General features: G+C 34.5%; 1 protein-coding gene and 1 pseudogene across 3 annotated transcripts in view; one reads left to right on the plus strand and one right to left on the minus strand.

Annotated features, from left to right (window-relative positions):
• The window catches only part of RB1CC1 (RB1 inducible coiled-coil 1), a 101,898-nt gene that overhangs the window by 18,277 nt on the left and 62,023 nt on the right, over positions 1-21,598 (plus strand). For all 3 annotated transcript variants that reach the window (XM_046010459.1, XM_046010460.1, XM_046010461.1), the window contains exons 2-8: positions 3,422-3,537; positions 4,709-4,818; positions 6,042-6,168; positions 6,338-6,508; positions 11,565-11,767; positions 13,115-13,541; positions 18,763-18,933. In XM_046010459.1, the coding sequence (XP_045866415.1) occupies positions 4,748-4,818; positions 6,042-6,168; positions 6,338-6,508; positions 11,565-11,767; positions 13,115-13,541; positions 18,763-18,933 (1,170 nt within the window). In that variant the 5' untranslated portion in view covers positions 3,422-3,537; positions 4,709-4,747. The remainder of the gene's footprint in view (positions 1-3,421; positions 3,538-4,708; positions 4,819-6,041; positions 6,169-6,337; positions 6,509-11,564; positions 11,768-13,114; positions 13,542-18,762; positions 18,934-21,598) is intronic.
• On the minus strand, positions 21,258-21,411 carry LOC123927877 (annotated as a pseudogene).

Consider the following 21,598-nt stretch of genomic DNA (forward strand, 5'->3'; position numbering starts at 1 on the left):
TGGTGTAGGAAAGTGGTCCAATTTCATTCTTTTCTGTGTAGCTGTCCAGTTTTCCCAGCAACATTTGTTGAAAAGACTTTTTCCCATTGCATATTCTTGCCTCTTTTGTTGAAGATTAATTGGTCATATAATCATGGGCTTATTTATGAGCTCTCTGTTCTGTTGATCTGTGTGTCTAGTTTTGTGCCAGTACCATACTATTTTGATTACTACAGCTTTGTAGTGTATCTTGAAATCTGAGATTGTGATACCTCCAGTTTTGTTCTTTTTCAAGATTCCTTGAAGTTCAGGGTCTCTTGTGGTTCCATACAAATTTTAGGATTACCATTAAGCTTTATTTTTTTAGTCAGATAAATAAAGAGCACCAGGGCTAGTGAGACCCATGGGACAATGATTCGTTTCACTAGTTAGATTTTTCTCTTATGCTGTTCTAGCATAGGCCCTGGGTGGTAGATGATAATTAATGAGGACATAGAGAGTTAAGATTCAGAGGGATGCTTCTGGTTAAAGTTGCCCATGCGATGGCTTCACACAATGGATAATGGATGAGAATGTGGGATGTTACATCAGGGTAGGTCACGAGGTGATTCTCTAAAGGATGCTGCGATAATGTCACTTGGGAACTTTTAGAAATGAGCTAAATAAAAAAAGAAAGAAAGAAAGAAAGAAATGAACTAAATAACAGATAGTATCAAGTGTGCCTATATAGTGTGCCTACATAGTAGAGTCAAACTAACCTAGGTTCTAGAGTCACAGCAATAAAAAGTGTCCTTGAGATTGTTTTACATTATTCATGAATTATACATATAGACTAATTTTCAAATAAGCTTCGTTCGTGCAGCTGTTTTTGTAAGCATTGTTAATTATTGTAGTTTTTACGTTGAGCTGTTTCTTAGGGTGAATGCCTGGTGAAGAGATTAGTGTTTGTTTAAAGGCACATAGTAGCTGCTGCATTTATCAGTTTTCCTCATTTACTGTAAGTATTATGGAACAGGGGAATGGCACTGAGTCCATCTTTATAATAATTTCTGAAGCTTCTGATGGATTATTGGATTGAGAACAGTATTGTACCTAGATCATGAAAAGAAAAAGATGGATGAAGTTTTAGATTGAAGGAAATTAAATAGATGTTAAATTTAAAATATTATCAAATACTATCCTGAGTTGGATCCTAGATCCAAATATTATCATTGAATTGAGTCCTAAATCGAGGGAGGAAAACTGTCAAGAGTATTATTGGGGCAGTAATTTGAGTACAGACAGTGGATTAGGTGATAATACGGATCTATGTTAAATTTGATGAGTAGATAAATGTACTTTGGTCATGTATGAGAAAAATTCTTTCTGTTAAGATACTCACATTCTGAAGTTTTTATGGATAATGAGACATTCTGTCTGCAGATTACTCTCAGTTCAGGAAAAATGTATCCTGTGTGTACAGCGTATGTGTATATAGAGAGAGAAAAAGAAAGGAGCAGGCATGGAGCACAGTGTACATAGTTGGTAACACTAAGTAAAGCGTGCCAGGGAGGTTTTTGGTTTTTTGTTTGTTTGTTTGTTTTGTTTTTTGTACTATTTCTGAACTTTTTTCTAAGTGTGAAGTTACACCAAAACAGAAATGGTAAATAATATTCAAGAGGAAAGAAAAGTAAAAACTTAGAATACAGTTGTGATTACTATAAGGGTTTTATATTTAGGCTCACAAATGTTGTATCTTCTTGTATTGCTTTACCCCACCTTACAGAACAGTCTTAGTCTCATTTGCATGACCTATTTAAATGTAATCTACGTGGAGGCCTTCTTTGCTTCCCCCAAATCTAAAATAGGTTTTTAGGTCCTTCTTGCCACCCCATTCCTCTCACATTGCATTTATTCCAACTTATACCATGTTTGTTTTTTCATTGTTGTTTAATTTCTTTTTCTACTTCAGGACCGTGATCTCCATCAGGGCAAAGATCGTGTCCGTTTTGTTCACAAAATACAGTCCTGACACACAAGCCCAATAAGTGTTCTATTTGGATGAATGAATGAATGAATGAATCATCTCTGCTACCAATATTCCTTCTGTTTTAGTCACCATACTTATAGCTACCTAATCCTTCAGAAAACAGAGGAACTCCTTTAACTTGTAAGATAAAATATACTTTTGAATTTGAGTGTGGTGTTGAGGTCCCACCCAAACACTGGAGAGTTGGCAGAGGAAAAAGCCCAAGAAGGGGTGCTAGGGTTGTTTATTGAATTCTTTTTTTTTTTTTTTTTAAGATTTTATTTATTTATTTGACAGAGAGAGAGATCACAAGTAAGCAGAGAGGCCAGCAGAGAAAGAAGGGGAAGCAGGCTTCCTGTTGAGCAGAGCGTGCGATGCGGGCCTTGAACCCAGGACTCTGGGATCATGACCTGAGCCAAAGGCAGAGGCTTAACCCACTGAGCCACCCAGGCGCCCTGTTCATTGAATTCTTAATCCCTGCAGAACATGAGGCTAATATGTTAAATTTTTTTTTCATACTTTTTCTCCCTTAATTCTCATAACACCCCTGCAATGTGGGGTACTGTATTATCTTTTGTTGAATAAGAAATGTTTTAGTTCACATTTCCTGGGCATAGGTTGACAGGGTCATCTGCCTCAAGGTCTCTCAGAAGATTGCAATGAAGGAGCTGAGGTCTTGTCTGAGGCTCAACCAAGGAGTGATTTGCTTCCAAGCTCAGCAGTGGTTACCAGTTCCGTACGGCTTGTCTGAGACTCTCAGCTTGTGGCTGAGGCTAACTTCAATTTTTTGACTCATGGGCCTCTCCATGGCAGCTTATTACTTCATCAAAGCTGGGAAGGGAGGGAGTCAGCTGGCATGATGGATGTTATAATCTTGAATAGCAATCATGTGACATTTCATTAACCTTACCATATTTCATTGATTAGAAAAAGATCATAGGCCCTACCCATACCCAGTAGGTGTGGGGATTTCATTGGAGTAAGGATACCCAGAGGTGGAAGGGCTGTTTTTACAGCCTGCCTGCTACAGTTACCATTTTTATTCATTTTACAAAACAAGAAATCAAGACATATAAGTAGGTAGCCCAAGATAATGTACAAGTAATGGGGCCAGGATTAAACCCTGCCTCAGGGTTTAATGCTGCCAGTGTTAAAGCTGCCAGGCTCTTTTTTTACCACTATATCTTAAGAACTAAGAAATGGCTGTAGAATTTGGCAGTTTTGGAGAGTTTTTTAGATACTTTTATGTCTCTTAATGGAGTGGTATGGATCAAAGTTATACTCTTATGGTTTCAGTGAATGTGCAGGTAGAAAGAGAGATTGAGTAGAAATTACTTTTTCAGAAGGGAATTTTTAAAGAAAGAACAATAATCATATGTTGTCATATACTGAATTATTTCTCTTTATGATAATCCAGAAATTTTTCTTTTCTAGTTCACTGAGTTTAACCAGTAATGCCATTCAGCTGCCAATATCAAGCAAAGCAAACATAAGCCAGTTTTAATCTGCTTTTTAAAGAAAAGTGGTAGTCCTTTTCACAGTGCCTGACGGTAAGTCACAGTTCTAAATTCTTGAGTTTTTCATCTAATGCATTTTTAAAAAACTGGTGTTGGAAACATTGATTTTAAGATGTTGTTTATTTTTTTTCTTTCTTCCCTGATAATTTAACTCTGAAGCTCATTGGAAAGAGCATAAGGAAAGATATATTCTAGTATCTGTTAATTTATTGTCTTTCATCGCTTTCATTAATTTGGGGGATTTTTAGCTCTTATTGTAAAAAATAAAATGCTAGATTTTAAATCTGTCCCTTGTAGGTGAGGAAGTTTATGTTATTTCATTTTTTTTTTTTTTTTTAAGATTTACTTGAGAGAAAGAGGATGCACAAGGGAGGGATGGAGAAGGGCAGAGGGAGTGAGAGAAAAAGAGAATCTCAAGCAGACTTCCTGATGGTGGAGCCCATCACAGGGCTTGATCTTACCACCTTGATATCATGACCCCAGCCCAAACCACGAGTCAGATGTTCAAGTGACTGAACCACCCAGGTTCCCTGAAGAAGTTTATTTTATGTATGAGGTTTTGACTTGGACAGCTAGTTAATAGCAATTGTTTCAAATATCTTGATTTCTAGACCTGTGCACTTTCTACTGCTCAAGGAGATGATATAACTGTTAGGGTCACAGTTTCTTATGGAGCATCTCTAACTCAGAGTGGAGGTGGAATTTAGATTAAGAGACAGCTGGTAGAAGGAATTGGAATTAACTCATTTTCCCTAACTAGCAAGTAGTGGCTACTCGTATTTGCTATTAGTAAGTCTAACCTCAAGACAATTTTTTATTGCTAAAGGAAGCAATCAGGGAAGAACTTTTTGAGTTAGGAAGATCTTTGATCAAATTTTTAATTTTAATTCTTAATGTAGAAGGGTACATGAGGACAGTGTGAAGTGTACATATAATTTTTGTTCTGATTGCTAGCCTCTTCCTTAACACAAATATTTTTAATTAGAATACTTATGCTTTTCACTGGTCTCATTACTGTTTATTTTTTAAGCAGCAAATTTACCAAATTGTCCAGTTAGCCATCTTAGACACCAAAACTAATTTTTAGTTGTTGGCATAGTTGTAGTACATAAATAACACGTTTTATGTGAGGGTATTTGTGTTTGTAGTTATGTTTATATAACTAACCATTTTTCTTGTCTGTTTCTTTTAATAACCGGATTAGAGTGTGAGGTATAAGCTCACAGAATCCAGAGAAATCATCATGAAGTTATATGTATTTCTGGTTAACACTGGAACTACCCTGACATTTGACACTGAACTTACAGTGCAAACGTAAGTTGTATTTCGTTCAGTCTCATCACTTCTGTATTTTTTTGTAGGCAAAAAGTTAAAGTAATCGATTTGCAGAAAACTATTCCTTTGTTAAATAAGAAAATAAAAGTAGTAATATCTTAAGTCTTTTAGCATATTACTTATATAGTTGTCATCTTTCACTAAAACACTGAAGTTCATAAAGTTGTGCTTTGTCTGTTTTTGTGAATATATTATTCACAATAAACAAACTTATTTCAAATTAAAACTATCAAATAGAAGAAGTTTTCATACCTGATTGCCCTTCTAAGTTTCCCAGGACATTGCTAAGGAAATTATTGCTAGCTATATTAAGTAACGTGTCAGTCCTAGGTGTTTTGATGATTTGTTTTTATTCCCTTGTATGAATAAAGTCAGTAATAGTTGTTTTGTTTGTTGATTCAAGAGGACAATCAGCTTAATATTTTTAACCAAGTTTGTAGGACTCATGTTACCTAATAATTATCCAGCTTTGTAGGATATTCAAATATTTGACTAATGAATATTGTTGTATTTGTGAAATGTGGGGAGAAGTGTTAGGGAGGGAGGATATATTTTTAGGGCAAACAGCAAGGAAGGGAATAGTAACAGCTATTCCTGTATACTTGTATTTTGGTAGTGGACCTGAGAGCAAAGACTTAATGTAATACAGACTAAACAGATCTGGCACTGGAAATATTATAAATAATTTGTGGAATTCATAATCTTAGTTTTAAAATGGAATTTGAAATTATATTCTTTTTTAAAAATTCTGGTTTTTATAAAATATAATTTTACCTGTGAAGGAATGATTTTCTGAAAGGTAGGGGAAGGAAGCAATTTTATGGTTTATACTTAATGTAGTTTGTGTAATGTGATGTGAGGATTTTAACAGACATCTGTGTTCTGAGGACTTTAACAGACCTGATGCTAATTTGAGCATATTCTTTTGCTATGTTATATAAAGAGCACAGAAATAAATATGTCTACTGCCTGTATTTTATAGACTCACTTTTAGTTGTGCCACGTGGGTCATTTATTCACCTAAGATCAGCCAGATGACTGTGGAATCTGATTCCAGAAAAAAGTTTATATTTTATGCTGTTGTTTTGGGGAAAATTAATGTCTATCAAATATTTTTACACAGTGCTACTTTGATAGTAAAAAGTTTGTCTTTGGGAAGTATGTGTAACTAATTTTTTGCCCTACCTCCACCCCTTTTAAAGTGTGGCAGATCTCAAGCATGCCATTCATAGCAAATACAAGATTGCTATTCAGCATCAGGTGCTGGTGGTCAATGGAGGAGAATGCATGGCTGCAGATCGAAGAGTGTGCACCTACAGTGCTGGGACGGTATGTGTCCATGAATGCTTTCGTACAAACATGCTCCAATTTTATATCGCGTAGGGAATTGGGAACTCAACGTTCAAAAGTAAGGTTTATCTGCTTCATATATTGAAGGCAGTGCTCATGTCCAGTATAACATTTTACTTCAGTTTCTTTTGCTTTTTTACTTCTGTAGGACACAAATCCAATTTTTCTTTTCAACAAAGAAATGATTTTATGTGATCGTCCACCTGCTATTCCGAAAACTACTTTTTCAACAGAAAATGACATGGAAATAAAAGTTGAAGAGTCTCTTATGATGCCTGCAGTTTTTCACACTGTTGCTTCAAGAACACAACTTGCAGTGGTAAGATAAAAATAATTGTTTTTTGAGATTATTATACTTACATGTAGTACAATTTAAAATTAAAAATTGGTTACTTAACAAAATGATGTCTTATTCATATACTTGGTAATATTTTCATGAAGTATTAGCCTGTTTTAGGCATCAGTGAATGCTCTAACAAATTGATAGTTCCTAAAAGCATTCAAATCTAAATAGCACAGAGAACTAATGGGTGATTGCCAGAGGGATGGAAGTGGGGGATAGTTGAAAGAGAGTGGGAGATACAGGCTTCCAGTTATGGAATGAATAAATGGGAGTTAAAGGTACAGCATAAAGAATATAGTCAGTGATACTGTAATAATATTGTATGCTGACAGATGGTAGCTACACTCGTGGTGTGCATAGCCTAGGTATAGAGTTGTTGTATCATAGTGTTGTACACCTGAAGCTAACATTGTGTGTTAACTATACTCAAATAAATAAATAGCTAGCAAGGTGGTCTGAATTACAGGGGAAGCATGAAAAAAAGATAAAAATAAAGTTTGGGGGGAATATTTTGCTGGCTAATGTGTCTTGGTTTTAAATTTTCAGACTCATAAATTGTTAGTCATTCTGCACTTGCAAGGAGTTATAAGATGTTAGAGTGGAAAAGCAGTTTTAAACATGATTTGTTCAACTTCTTTCCTAAATGATGGTATGCAGTTAGTGGCTTCTGAATATTGCTATAATCAATAAAATTATCTGTGTTAGAGTATACAGAAACAAAAGACTTAACTAACTCTTAAAAATGTGATTGTTACTTCCATACCCATATTTAGGTCCTTGAGGAGAACAAATTATCTTTCCACTACATACAAAAAAATTTTTTTTTTTTTTTAAGATTTTATTTATTTATTTGACAGAGAGAGATCACAAGTAGGCAGAGAGGCAGGCAGAGAGAGAGGAGGAAGCAGGCTCCCCACAGAGCAGAGAGCCCGATGTGGGACTCGATCCCAGGACCCTGAGATCATGACCTGAGCCGAAGGCAGCGGCTTAATCCACTGAGCCATCCAGGCGCCCCCTACATACAAAAAATTTAAATGGTAGTATTGATACTTGACAAAGTGGATGTTAAAGCATTAAACAGAACAAAGTAAAATTTATAATAAAAGATTTAATTTGTGAGAAAGAGAAGTCAGATCTGTATTTTCCTATCAACACAGGCTAAATGATAATAATTGCAGGAAAATTTAATAAAACATATTGATGAACACCAGTATTCATAGCAGAATTATTTCTGGTAGTCAAATGATAGAAACAACCCAAATGTCCATCAGTGGATGACTAGATAGATCAACAGAATGTGGTATATACATACATACAATGCGACATTATTTAACCTTGTGAGGAAGAAAATTCTGATATGAACTACAATATGGATGAAACTTGAGGACAAATAAGCTAAGCAAAATAAGCCAAATGTAAAAGGACAGATATTGTGCAATCTCAATTATATAAGGTACCTAAAAGAGTCAGATTCATAGAGACAGAAAATAGAAGAAGAGTTACCTAAGGCTGAGGGGGAGGGGAAGGTTGAGTTAATTATGTATTAGGTATAGTTTCACTTTGTGATGATGAAAAAGTTCTGAAGAAGGTTAGTGGTAATGGTTGCCTGGCAATGTGAAAAACTTAATGCTTCTGAACCATACACTTAAAATGGGTTAAAACAGTAAGTTTCATGTGTATTTATCAGAATTTTAAAATGGGAGATTTTTAAAAATGTGAGGTTTTAATATGTCTCTTTCATAATCAGAAAGCTCTTATGGGCCAATGTTTAATATTTTGGATCCTGAAAATGGAAAATATACTCATTTTTTCTTACAGATAAAACCAGAATAAGAATATCAAAAGAGTAATATATTAATAGCAAAAGATATATTAAGGAAATACAAGGGTGCTTCAGTATTTGGAAATGTGTTAATAGTAATTGCCTCAATTGGTAATACAATACTTTATAGGAGAAAACATGGAGTCATATTAATATTATCCAGAAGAGGCATATGTTAAAATTTAGCAGCTATTCTTAATAGTAAAATAGCTCTAGAAGGAAACAAAATAAATAAAATGTAGAATTGACAAAATATGGAAGCTAATCAGCTTTTAAATCAACAAAATATTAGAGCCATTTTTGCATAAATCAGAATCAGTCTATTCAGTATTGTTTTGGAACTTCTGAGAAATACACTAAAATAAGAAAATGAAAATGAAGTAAGTGGCAAAATTAATGGAAAAGAAGTGAAAAAATTCCATTTTAGGTGATATATGGTTGTATATTTGGAATATCAAGAGTATTTTAATAATCTATCAGAAAGACTTTTGGTAAGGTGACTGGGTATGTGATAAATACATAAACATTCACATTTCTCAGTACTGGGCCCTGCTTTGGAATGTAAATGTAAATGTATTACAATCTACGTAGTAACAAAAATTATAAAATTCTGTTCAAAAATATAAATTATAGGGGTGCCTAGGTGTCTCAGTCAGTTAAGCATCTTCCTTTGGTTCAGGTCACAATCCCAGGGTCTTCGGATCAAGCCACACACCAGGCTCTCTGCTAAGCTGCTTCTCCCTCTCCCTTTTCCACTCCTCTTGCTTGTGCTCGGTTGCTTTTTGGCAAATAGATAAATAAAATCTTTAAAAAAAGAAAAACACAAGCTATAGGCCAATGGAAAGACATATTTTTAAACTCCGGAAAACAGTATGGAGGTTCCTCAAAAAGTTAAAAATTTTTAGAGCTACCTTATGACCCAGCAATTGCACTACTAGGTATTTATCCAAAGGATATAAACATATTGATTCAAAGGGGCACATGCACCGTGCTGTTTATAGCAACATTATCAGCAATAGTCAGATTATGGAAAGAGCCCAAGTGTCCATCGACAGCTGAATGGATAAAGATGTGGTGTATATATACAATGGAATATTACCTGGCTATCAAGAAGAACGAAATCTTGCCATTTGCAATGACGTGGATGGAACTAGATGGTATTATGCCAAGTGAAATAAGTCAGAGAAAGACAGTTGTTATATGACTTCACTCGAAAGTGGAATTTAAGAAACAAAACAGGAATATAGAGGAAGGGAGGGAAAAATAAAACAAGATGCAATCAGAGGGGGAGACAAACCATAAGAAATTCTTAACTCTGGAAAACAAACTGAGAGTTACTTACTAGAGGGGAAGAGGATGAGAGGAAAAGATTATTGGGTGATTGGCATTAAGGAGGGCATTTGAAGTAATGTGCACTGGATGTTATATGCAACTGATGGATCACTAAATCCTACCTCTGAAATAAAAGAAGACTCTTTTTTTTTTTTTTTTTAAGATTTTATTCATTTATTTGACAGACAGAGATCACAAGTAGGCAGAGACGCAGGTAGAGACAGAGAGACGGGGAAGCAGGCTTCCTGCTGAGCAGAGAGCCCGATGCGAGGCTCGATCCCAGGACCCTGGGATAATGACCTGAGCGGAAGGCAGAGGCTTTAACCAACTGAGCCACCCAGAAGACTCTTTTTTAAAAGATTTTATTTAAGAGAGAAAGAAAGAGGCAGAGGTAGAGGGAGAAGCAGGCTGCATGCTGACTAGGGAGCCTGATGCAGGACTCATCCCAGGATCCCAGAACCATGACCTGAGCTGAAGGCAGATGCTCAAACAACTGAGCCACCCAGGCACCCTAAAAAAGTTGAAGGAAATTGGAAGGGGAGGTGAACGATAAGAGACTATGGACTCTGAAAAACAACCTGAGGGTTTTGAAGGGGCGGGGGTGGGAGGTTGGGGGAACCAGGTGGTGGGTAATAGGGAGGGCACGTATTGCATGGAGCACTGGGTGTTGTGCAAAAACAATGAATACTGTTACGCTGAAAATATAAATAAATTTTTAAAAAAGTAATCAAAACCAGCAAAAAAAAAAAAAGATTCTTAATATCGTTCTTAATATTCACAGTCATAATCTTAATATTATTCATTAGCTTAATGAATTGCATTTAAAGTTGCCATGGAAAGCACTGGTGTAGGGAGAAAAAAAAGCGTTTTTTGCTTTGGGGAGTGAGGAGGAACTTTGAATTTTTTGTTTGTTTTGTTTGTTTTAGATAAAATGTTTATGGGAAAGGATCAGTGTTCAGGAATAGTTAAGAAAGTAAAGAGAAAGAAGAATGAAAGGTGGAGGGAACAATACATCTTCCTCAGATTTTAGAATGTACTCAAAAGCTACGGTAACCAAAACAGTGAATATGTCAGACAGTGCATATTATAAGGAATTAGAATTAAAGGCTCTATAATAGGAATTAGAGGTTCTGTAATAATGGCAGGAGTATGGTCTTCTAGAGTCAAATTGCCAGAGTTTAAATTTGGTCACCTCAATTGTGGTGTGACCTTGGATTCAGACACCTTCATTAGTGAAATTAATAATAGATTTTTGTTTAGTGAGATATATACATATTAGAAAATGTATAGATCATTGCACATTCATTTGTGCAAATTCATTGTGCAAATTTCACAAAGTGAAATCTTAAAATATAACACCCCAGAAGCCCTACTTCATGTTTTCTTGCAATCAGTACCCATCATTCCTCTTCTTTTTTTTAAGATTTATTTATTTATTTATTTGACAGAGAGAGAGATCACAAGTAGGCAGAGAGGCAGGCAGAGAGAGAGGAGGAAGCAGGCTCCCTGCGGAGCAGAGAGCCCAATGTGGGGCTCGATCCCAGGACCCTGAGATCATGACCTGAGCCGAAGGCAGCGGCTTAACCACTGAGCCACCCAGGCGCCCCCCATCATTCCTCTTCTGTAAAATAAACCAGTATCCTGAATTTAAAACCATAAATTACTTTGCCTCTTTTAGAATTTTAAATCGATGGAATCATTGTTTTCTTTTGTGTCTCCCCTCTTTTATTTAACATTATGTTCCTGAGATTCTTCATGTAATTGCATGAATTGATGGTTTGTATTCATTGCTACATAGTATTCCATTGTATGAATATGCTACAATTCATTTAACTGTTGAAAACATTACCTTCTTTTGGTGTGTTTCTTTGTTTTCAGGAAATGTATGAAGTTGCCAAGAAACTTTGCTCTTTCTGTGAAGGTCTGGTCCATGATGAACATCTTCAGCACCAAGGCTGGGCTGCAATTATGGCCAATCTGGAGGACTGTTCAAATTCTTACCAAAAGCTACTTTTCAAGTTTGAAAGTATTTATTCAAATTATCTGCAATCCATAGAAGACATCAAGTTAAAACTTACTCAGTATGTTTGCCATTAAAATGGATAATAAGATGTTTGTTTGAAATACCTTTGCAATTTATCAGTTGTTTCAGTAAATGTGATTTCATTTCTAATAACTGTTTATTATAATTGTTCATTTTTTGAGACTTTTTTATGATGAGTTTTATAGACTCTAAAATTTTAAAATTGTGTTCAGTTTTATTCACCTCCTATTTTATGGATCTCCCACATTTCTTTTTCTTACCTTGTTTTCTTTATGTAAAGCACTCAAAATACTTTTGAATGATTTTCAAACCTGAGTGTGTTTGTCTCCTTGCCCTGCTACCAATTTTACATTAAAGTAAAGGCAAAATATAAACACAACACATCTAACAGAAATGGAAAAGTTTTCAAACATTCAGCAATCAAGGAAATTTTTATTTTCCTTTTTAAATATTGCCATGATGTAGGCTTGCTAAGATGGAAAGAAACCATTTAGATGGTTTTCTGGTTGCTTTCATATAAGCACATCTGATAGCCAGTGCTTGTTTTTGAAAAAGACTATACTGAATGTAAAAATACAGTAATAATTCAGCATGAATATAGCCCTTTGTTGTCTGTGTGTATGCTTTCAATTTTTACATTCATTTTTTAGTTTTGTTTCTATATTTTTTGTTACTTGGAATTGAATTGGAGGGAAGTGACATCTTTTTCAATTAAAATGAATCTCATTAATTGAAATTTTTCTATTTTGTGGTACGAATTAGAAGATTTTAGCCTTGCAAGTGGGACTGATCTTGGGAAGGAAGGCAGTGATAACTTAAGACTAGAAAGAGTTTATACAACAGTCTTCCAGTAACTGTTGTTTGAGAAGTTCTTTTAGATATGTTAATTTCTCATAGAATCCTGAGTTATTTCACAAATGTTCTATCAAATCATCAATAGTTCATCTTCTGCATGCCTTTTGACAACATAGATCTGTCTATAGTGTGAAATGAATATGAGAGTTATGTTAATCTTTATTGGGATTATTAATTTTATCCTGTGCTTTCAACTTATCAAAAAATACTTGTTTGGCTTTAAGTTATATTTTAAGGGACTGCTGTGGGTAAATCTTTTTTTTTTTAATTTGAATTTTTTATATCTTAAGGTTTGATGAAAACCATGTGTCCACTTGTTTAGTGTAAGCTGGCTCCCTTTACTTGAGAGTGGTATTTTAATGTGTTAATGATACCCTTCTCTGTCTAACTGGGTTTTTTAAAAAGAACACAGACTATATATGCATAATGTAATAAAGAGGTTCTAGTTTTTGTGTGTATAATAATTAAATGCTATTTCTCTAACTAGAGCAGTCTCATAATTTTACTGACAGCTCTTTTGTATTTTAAGTTTAGGAACTGCGGTTTCAGTAATGGCCAAGATTCCACTGTTGGAGTGCCTAACCAGACATAGTTACAGGGAATGTTTGGGAAGACTGGATTCTTTACCTGAACATGAAGGCTCAGAAAAGGCTGAAATGAAAACCTCCACTGAACTGGTGCTCTCTCCTGATATGCCTAGAACAACTAACCAATCCTTGTTAACCTCATTTCACAAGTCAGTGGAACATATAGCCCCAGATACCACAGATGCTGAAAATGGAAAAGAAATTAGGGAATCTTGTCAAAGTACTGTCCAGCAGGATGAAACTTCAGTAGATGCTAAAGACGGTGATCTGCCTTTTTTTAATGTTTCTTTGTTAGACTGGATAAATGTTCAAGATAGACCTAATGATGTGGAATCGTTGGTCAGGAAATGCTTTGATTCCATGAGCAGAGTAAGTCATGTTAATTTGATATTTCTTGGGTCATTTCAGCTACTCAAAATTATACTATTTGTACTGAATGTTTTATATAATGGGAGAATGGCAACACATTATTAACAGTAGAAATATTGAGCCTTGATATGAGACTTTATAACCAAGGTTTCAACCTTGGACAAATCAAACCTTTTCACTTGTAACCTAATTTATGAATTGTTGGTAAATTTGTGAAAACTGTTAGAGGTCATATATGTAAAATTTCTACTGCAATGCAGAACGTTGAAGTGTCCACTCAAATGGTATAGATTTTGGTGGTAGCACTTTGAAATATATTTCTCTCTGACCTTGTAATATTACTTAGATGTTTTACTATCTCCTATCCTTTAATTTGTTCCTACAGTTAGGCTCTTTTATCTTCTAGGTAAAACTTGAGTAGTCTTACTGTTTTCATTCTTGTGCTCTAAGCATGGAGCACTCACTGAATATAAGTAAATAGATAAATGGTAATATTTGGCCACTTCTAGCCTGCCACATTTTTAAGTTAATATTAACAGTGGATCAGATGCTCACATTTATAAATGCTATAGAACTTTCAAGATCTTTTGGAAAATATTAAAGATAAAATTTTGTTTTTTACAGTAAAAAATTGTTTTTGGCAAGAAAGATTTATATTCTGTGAAATATACAGGTTCTTTAGTGGTTAGTTCACAGAATAACCACCACCCAAAAGAAGATTCTGAACATTTTCTTCTCCCTGAAAATCCTGTGTGCATCTTTCTAATCTAATCAATTTCTGACTTTTAAAAGAAGTTTTAAATACTGTATCTGCCTGAGATATTTTCAAATTCAAAATTTCAACATTGTATTCTTGGTTGTATTTTGTAATTATAGTGAGCTCATATTTTGGATTAAATTCTTCTCCAGATACACTTCTAAAAGCTTTTAGACCTGGGAAATAAATATCTCTTAAAATATGATTCGTAGGTGCCTGGGTGGCTCAGTGAGTTATATAGAAATAACAAAATAGTATTTTGACAGCTGCAGTTGTCTAAAGATTATTGGCATGTAGTTAGCCTTTTTTAAAAGGGTACTCAATTAGAAAAAAAGATTTGTTCTTTGAATATTGAAAAAGGCAGTGCATTGTTTGGAATGCCTAGAAAATAGCACATATCTTTCCAAATGGAAAACTTAAATAAATTCTAGGTTTCTTCGTCTTTAAATTTCCACTTCCTTGATGACATCCTTTAAAGCAGGAATTTCTTTTTGGCCACTTAATGTCATCGAAGAAAGCTTCAATTAAGACATTTGCAGGGCATGAAAGTATGTAATATATTATGCAAAGATTACTGCCTAAAAGGGTTGAAAACTTGTGTTCCTGTTTAAAATGTTGGTATTTTAGTAGCCTAAAAATTCTAATACGTGAGGTAATTAGGGTGATTGAAGTGTGTATATGTGTATTTAATATATATATATATATATATATATATATAAAATTCTGCGTGAGTCAGAATAGGGTTATAGACTATGAGGAAAATCCCCTTTTAAAAGGACTTGAAATTGGCTTTGCATTTGCATGTTTAAATGAATTCCACCACAGCCATATAATTTTTATTCACTTTACGTGATAAAAGAAATAGTGATCCTTTTCTGACTTAATGAAAATTCATAAGAGTTTATATTTACAGAAATAATATACAGAAGTTAGCTATAGTATTATTGCTAGGGTGTCACATTTTTTACCTAAGTTAATATTTACTTTCATAGTACATACCAAGAGTATCTGAAGTCTTTGTGTTAGATTACATGGCTATTATATTCTGAAGGCAAAATATAAATTTTTATTTGGTTATAGTTACTTGTTATAAAATGAGTTTAGCATAATGTAAAATACTGTCTATAATACAGCATTCTTTTCAGTTGTACATGCCCATTAGATTAAAAAATTTTGTTCAAAAGCAATGAAAACACATTTTGAAGAACTTCTTTAAATATTTGTGTTTTTTTTGTTTTGTTTTGTTTTGTTTTTTAAAAAGATTTTATTTATTTATTTGACAGACAGAGAGAGATCACAAGTAGGCAGAGAGGCAGGCCGAGAGAGAGAGAGAGAGAGAGAGAGGAGGAAGCAGGCTCCCTGCTGAGCAAAGAGCCCAATGTGGGGCTCGATCCCAGGATCCTGGGACCATGACCTGGGCGGAAGGCAGAGGCTTTAACCCACTGAGCCACCCAGGCGCCCCTAAATATTTGTTTATATATTTCTGCCTGTATTCTGCAGTGTGGAATGATCTATTAGTGGGATATACCGAATAATAAATATCACTTGTCAAATTTTTTTATTAGATTAATGTTTTCCTCCTTTTGGTAGTTTTATGTATTATTCTTAATACCACTAATGGCATTTCTAAAGATTCATTAAAAGGAGTATGGGACTTCTCTCTCACCAGAGATGCCTTCCTTTTTATCTTACATGTATTACATAGTTAACCCATAACAGCTAACCTACTTGATTATCTGATAGTACAAAGTGCTCTTTGCCAATGAATTTTAAAAGGTGCTAAGGTTTGATGTTCTTATAAAAGCAAATCCTGTTTAAAGCCATCATTTTCACATACTAATCCCAGTTTCAGTAGTATTTGTAACATGTATTTTCAACTGCCTAAATCAAATATCTTTTTCAAGAAACTAGTTAAAACATAGGCATTATGGAACTTGCCTAAGATTGGGCATCCTAGGGCTCAAATCCTGGCACTGCCGTTCATTTATTACTCATCTCATCCATACATCAGTTGAATTCTCTGTTTTATAATACTTGGATGGATTAATAGATGGCATTTTCATGACCTATTTAGTTTTCCCCCTCGTATACCAGGTAAAATTTAGAATTGTTGCTGGATTTTTGTGTACTCAGATATTTTTTTAGGTTATGGTGTGTTCATACTAGAATGAATCTTGGATATTTTAGTTTAGGTTATACTATAAAAGGCAAACATTTGTATATCTGATGATTAATAATTGGAAATATGCATATTTAGCTCATTTCTAAGCTGTTCAGATTAATACCAGCATAATGTATTGAATCTTGTAGTTATTTCATTCAAGATTTTTGTGTGTTACTGAAATATTGTTTGGTCTGTGCAGTGGGCGTGGATTTAGAGGTGGGATGGGAAGAATGGAGAGGGTAAGAAAATTTCTAGTTTCCTATCTTTTAAGACAACAATAATATTAATCTTTCTAGATACCAGTGGAAAAGCCCAAGAGTAAAATATTAGTGTAGCACTGTGTTCAGTTACTGAAAATTTCCTAAATAATTATTAATAGAATTCTGTGGTTTAAAATACATATTTTTAAAGATGTCTCCAGAGGCACACCTGAGTGACTCGGTCGGTTGAGCATCTACCTCAGTTCAGGTCATGATCCCAGGGTCATGGGATTAAGTCCCACATCAGCCTGCTTGCTCAGCAGGAAACTTGCTTTTCCCTCTGTCTGCCACTCCCCCTGCTTATGCATGTGAGCTCTGTCTCTGACAAAGAAATAAAAATCTTTAAAAAAAAAAATTTCTCCAGAGACTCTGTGGACAAATGAAATAAAATATTAAGTAGAATAAGATTTTAGGAAGTCAAGTTATGTACCTGCTACTCAAGTGATTTACAAAATACTCTTCCACATTGCCAGTATAGTTGTATTATACTTTCAATGAATTATGAAATACAGAACTATCATAATCAGGAGCCCTGGTTTGGGGTTGTTTTTTCTTTAAATTATTGCTGTGTAAAGTCCATGTGTAGTTGTAATTTTGCACAAGCTAAAAATTCAAATCTATTTTAATCCTCTTTTGTAGCCCTTTATCACCTTAAAGATTTATAGCTAAACTTTGGTTTGTATAATACTTTGGATCAGAAATGTGTGCAAATTGGACTTAGTTACAGTGAAATTAAGAAAAGTGAGAAAATGTTAACATATGTAAGGTTTTCATTTATATTGGGCAACTGCTGCCTATATATAAGTAGTGGCTTTGTTAACTTTTTTGTAGCATTGCAAATGCAGCCTCTTATTAATTACACTGGATTATTGATAATAACAATAAAATAGTTCGGTTTTAACTGCCTTTGTATGTTTTCTCTGTGCTGAACCCTACATTGAATAGTTTATGGTCTTTCAATTGCAGTGATCAGAGAAAGCATGAAGGAGGCAGTATTTGACTAGGTCCCTTATGTAGAGGCAAAGATGGGCTTGCAAACAGCTAGGCAGGATGATCAGTATGAAGAAAGATCAGAGCTAGAGAAACACAGCTTTTCTGAATGTAATGGGTAATTCAGTTTGAAAAGAGGATAGGCCTTAGAAAGATTTAGTGGTATCCAATTACTGAAGCCTTTATTATATGCTGTGTTTTTTGGATGTCATTGTGGGCAGAAGGAAGCCATTTAGGGATTTCAACAGAAGACAACTATAATGAGATAGTAATAGACGATAACTGGTTGATATTCACATAGAGATATTAGTAGGTGGTCAGAAACACAAGCTGAAAATCTGTGAGAAGGATTAGTGATTACAGAAGGGTTGGTAGCTCCATAGAAATTATGCTTAATGCTGAAATCATATAAAATAGTAAAGATAGGCTAATAAGCACAGAGTCCTTTTGGATTATCTGTATTTATGGATTAGATAGGAAAAGGCGCCAGAGAATGGCACTGTAGAGAAACCAGTGAAGTAATGCTGCAGACTTCCAGAGTTTGTGAAAGGTTGTCTTTAGTATTTAAGAGCCTCAAGTGAAAGGAGGTCATTGGTCATCTTTGACAGAATGTTTTTTATGGAGACTATCTGTAAAAACACTACTAATGTATTCTTTCAAGGGAAGGGGAACAGTGTTGAGAGAAATTTGTTAGATTCCATGAATTCCAGAAAATTTGTAGAAATAAAGCCAGGGAACAGGAGAGATTGAAGAGTAAAAAAGTTGGGTTGATCAAGGAAATTCCTTTAGAAGATTTAGACTGATAATAAAGATACCTCCAGGTACCTGCTGGCACTATATTCCTAATTATGTATTCTAACATAATCAGTAATTTTTTATTAACATAATTATCCTGCTCTCAATTTTGTGAAAGTATAAGTAGGATTCCCCATGCTTTTACTTTTCTATATTTTTAAATTTTTTTCCTCTGAAACTGTGTATCAAAATAGTGAGAAATATATTTTAAACTGTTTGCTGAAAACTTCATTCATATGTTCTGTTGTCTTTTAGCTTGATCCAAGGATTATTCGACCATTTATAGCAGAGTGCCGTCAAACTATTGCCAAACTTGATAATCAGAATATGAAAGCCATTAAAGGACTTGAAGACCGGCTCTATGCCCTGGACCAGATGATCGCTAGCTGCAGCCGACTGGTGAATGAACAGAAGGAACTCGCTCAGGTACTCATTTCAATCTTCTCTCAGGAAAACCAGTTTATAGTTTCTCTATAGCAGTAGTTTATATGTAGTATCAGTTTGTTATACACCATTATTTTTACCACATCCTTGATTATTGTTAATGAATAGTATTGTTTGCATGTAATAAGGAAGAAGACACATTCTTAATGTTCAGGTTTGATAAAGTGAGCTGAGGCCACTTTAAGTAGTAACTGAAAGATAAACCATGAAAATGATATCAGCAGCTGGGGGAAAAAACATGTGGAAAGAACATGATAAAGCAGTCACTGTACTAAACATTTGAGTACTTCCTGCTCCCCCCTCAGAAAACTAAAAAAGAATACATGAGATTTATAAAAGATAGGAGGAAAATGTGAAATCTTACAGATAACTAATACTTAGGATCTTAAGTCTAATTTATTGCAGTGTTCTAAGAACTCTGGATTTTATAACCAAAACAAAATGGAATTGCAAAGAGTGGTTACTGTAGGCATTTTCTGCCACACTGATGATTTTGTTCTTCTTCCACTCTGGCAGAACAGCAAAAGAGTTGACCTGCATAATCTTGATTCAAATATACTTTTCTACTTTAATGTTCTTCTCTCAGTATTTTTCCTCCAATTGTGTTCTTAACATTAAAACATACAAATAGGGGGGCACCTGGGTGGCTCAGCGGGTTAAGCCTCTGCCTTTGGCTAAGGTCATGATCTCAGGGTCCTGGGATCAAGCCCCACATCGGGCTCTCTGCCCGGCAGGGAGCCTGCTTCTCCCTCCCTCTCTCTGCCTACTTGTGAGCTTTGTCAAATAAATAAATAAAAATTTAAAAAAAAACATACAAATGGGTATAAATGTTTTATTTTACCTGCATGGCATTATACAGTGTGCAGTAGGTAGATAAAGTGTGTATATCCTTGCTTTAGTTCTTCTAAAATAAATTTTAAAATATTTATTGTATTTTTATAGTTTCCTAAGTGAATTCATCTGTCATTCCGACTTTTCTTTTTTTCTCCTGATTTTGGATCTGGCCACCTTATTGTGAACTGAACCTCTTTATCTTGTGCTTTTGCACTGACTTGGAATCCCCTAGTACCAATACTGAGTAGAAGGTGATAGCGGGTGTCATTATTTAATTCTTGATCCATAGAAAGTGGTATTTCACAACTAGAATGTTTCTAATAGTTTTTTCTCTTTGTGTTAATAGAAACCCTTTATCAGATTAAGAAAGTTATAGTCTGCTTCTAATCTTGAACCATTCTTGGATTCTTGAAATAAACTCAACATGGTCATAATATATTATCTTTTTCATGTAATCCTGAATTAAGTGTAACATTTTGGCAAACTGAATTATATTGTGTGATGTATTATTCATTAGCTATTTATTTGTCAAGTTGGGAATTGACTTTATGATGGCCTCAAAGTAAGTCGAGAAATTTTTTGATTAGAATATTCAGTCCAGGGGTACCTGGATGGCTCAATGGGTTAAGCCTCTGCCTTCACCTCAGGTCCTGATCTCAGTGTCCTGGGATTGAGCTCTGCATCAGGCTGTCCGCTTGGCAGGGAGTCTGCTTCCCCCTCTCTCTCTGTGCCTGCATATCTGCCAACTTGTGATCTCTCTCTGTCAAATAAATAAAATCTTTTAAAAAAAGAATATTCAGTCCATTTATTTAATATAATTACTATTTGTTTTTAAGTCTATTATTTCTAATTTTTCTTCCAATTATATCTCTTTCTGCTTTTGCCCTTTGGATTATTTTTGTCATTTAAAAATAAAATTTAAAAATTTGGGGGACACTTGGGTGGCTCAGTCAGTTAAGCATCTGACTCTTGAATTCATCTCAGGTCATGATCTCAGGGATATGAGATTGAGTTCCGTGTCAGGCTCCATGCTGGACATGGAGCCTGATTAAAATCTCTCCTACTTTGCCCCATCACCTCTGGTCATTTGCTCTCTTTTAAAATGATACATATATACATATACATATCATTTAAAAACTTATTAAAAATTATTTTATCTTCCATATTAGCTTTGTTTCTTTTAAGTAATACATGCATCCTTGTAAGTTTGATAGGCATTAGAATATCCTAAAGTATCCTTTAGTGGAAAATTTAGTCTTTGTAATTTGAAAATTTCTTTAAATCACCTTTATTTCTGAAGGATTTTTTTTCTCTGGATATAGAATCTAGGCTGTCTGTGATTTACTTCTAGCACATTGCCTTTGGTTTTTAACAGTTTTACTAAAATGACAAAATGTGGTTTTCTTTGTATTTCTCCTTGCATTGTGCTTGTAGTACTACTGGAAGCTGTGGTATAATGGCATGTCTTTTGGGAAGATTGCCAGTTTCTCTTCAAATTTTGCCTTTGCCTTGCTCTTTCCCTTCTCATTCATTGATTCCATTTACACATGTATTAGACTTTTCAATTAGCAATAATCGCGCCTCGGATAAACCTCATTGGCTACGATACTGCCACTGTGCAAAGCTTGTATTAGATTTTTCATCTCATTCTCTTCATTTACCATTATAGCCTGCATTTCCCATCATTATATCCATCTGTGCTTTATTCCAGGTACTTCTTTCGACCCAGATTAATTTTTTCTAGCTGTGAATAGCTGTTATTAAACCTATTTATTGATATGTAATTTTTGTTTATTTTTTTTAGCCCTCCAAT

This window comes from Meles meles, chromosome 1, assembly GCF_922984935.1.
Source record: "Meles meles chromosome 1, mMelMel3.1 paternal haplotype, whole genome shotgun sequence".
Classification (NCBI taxonomy): Eukaryota; Metazoa; Chordata; class Mammalia; order Carnivora; family Mustelidae; genus Meles; species Meles meles.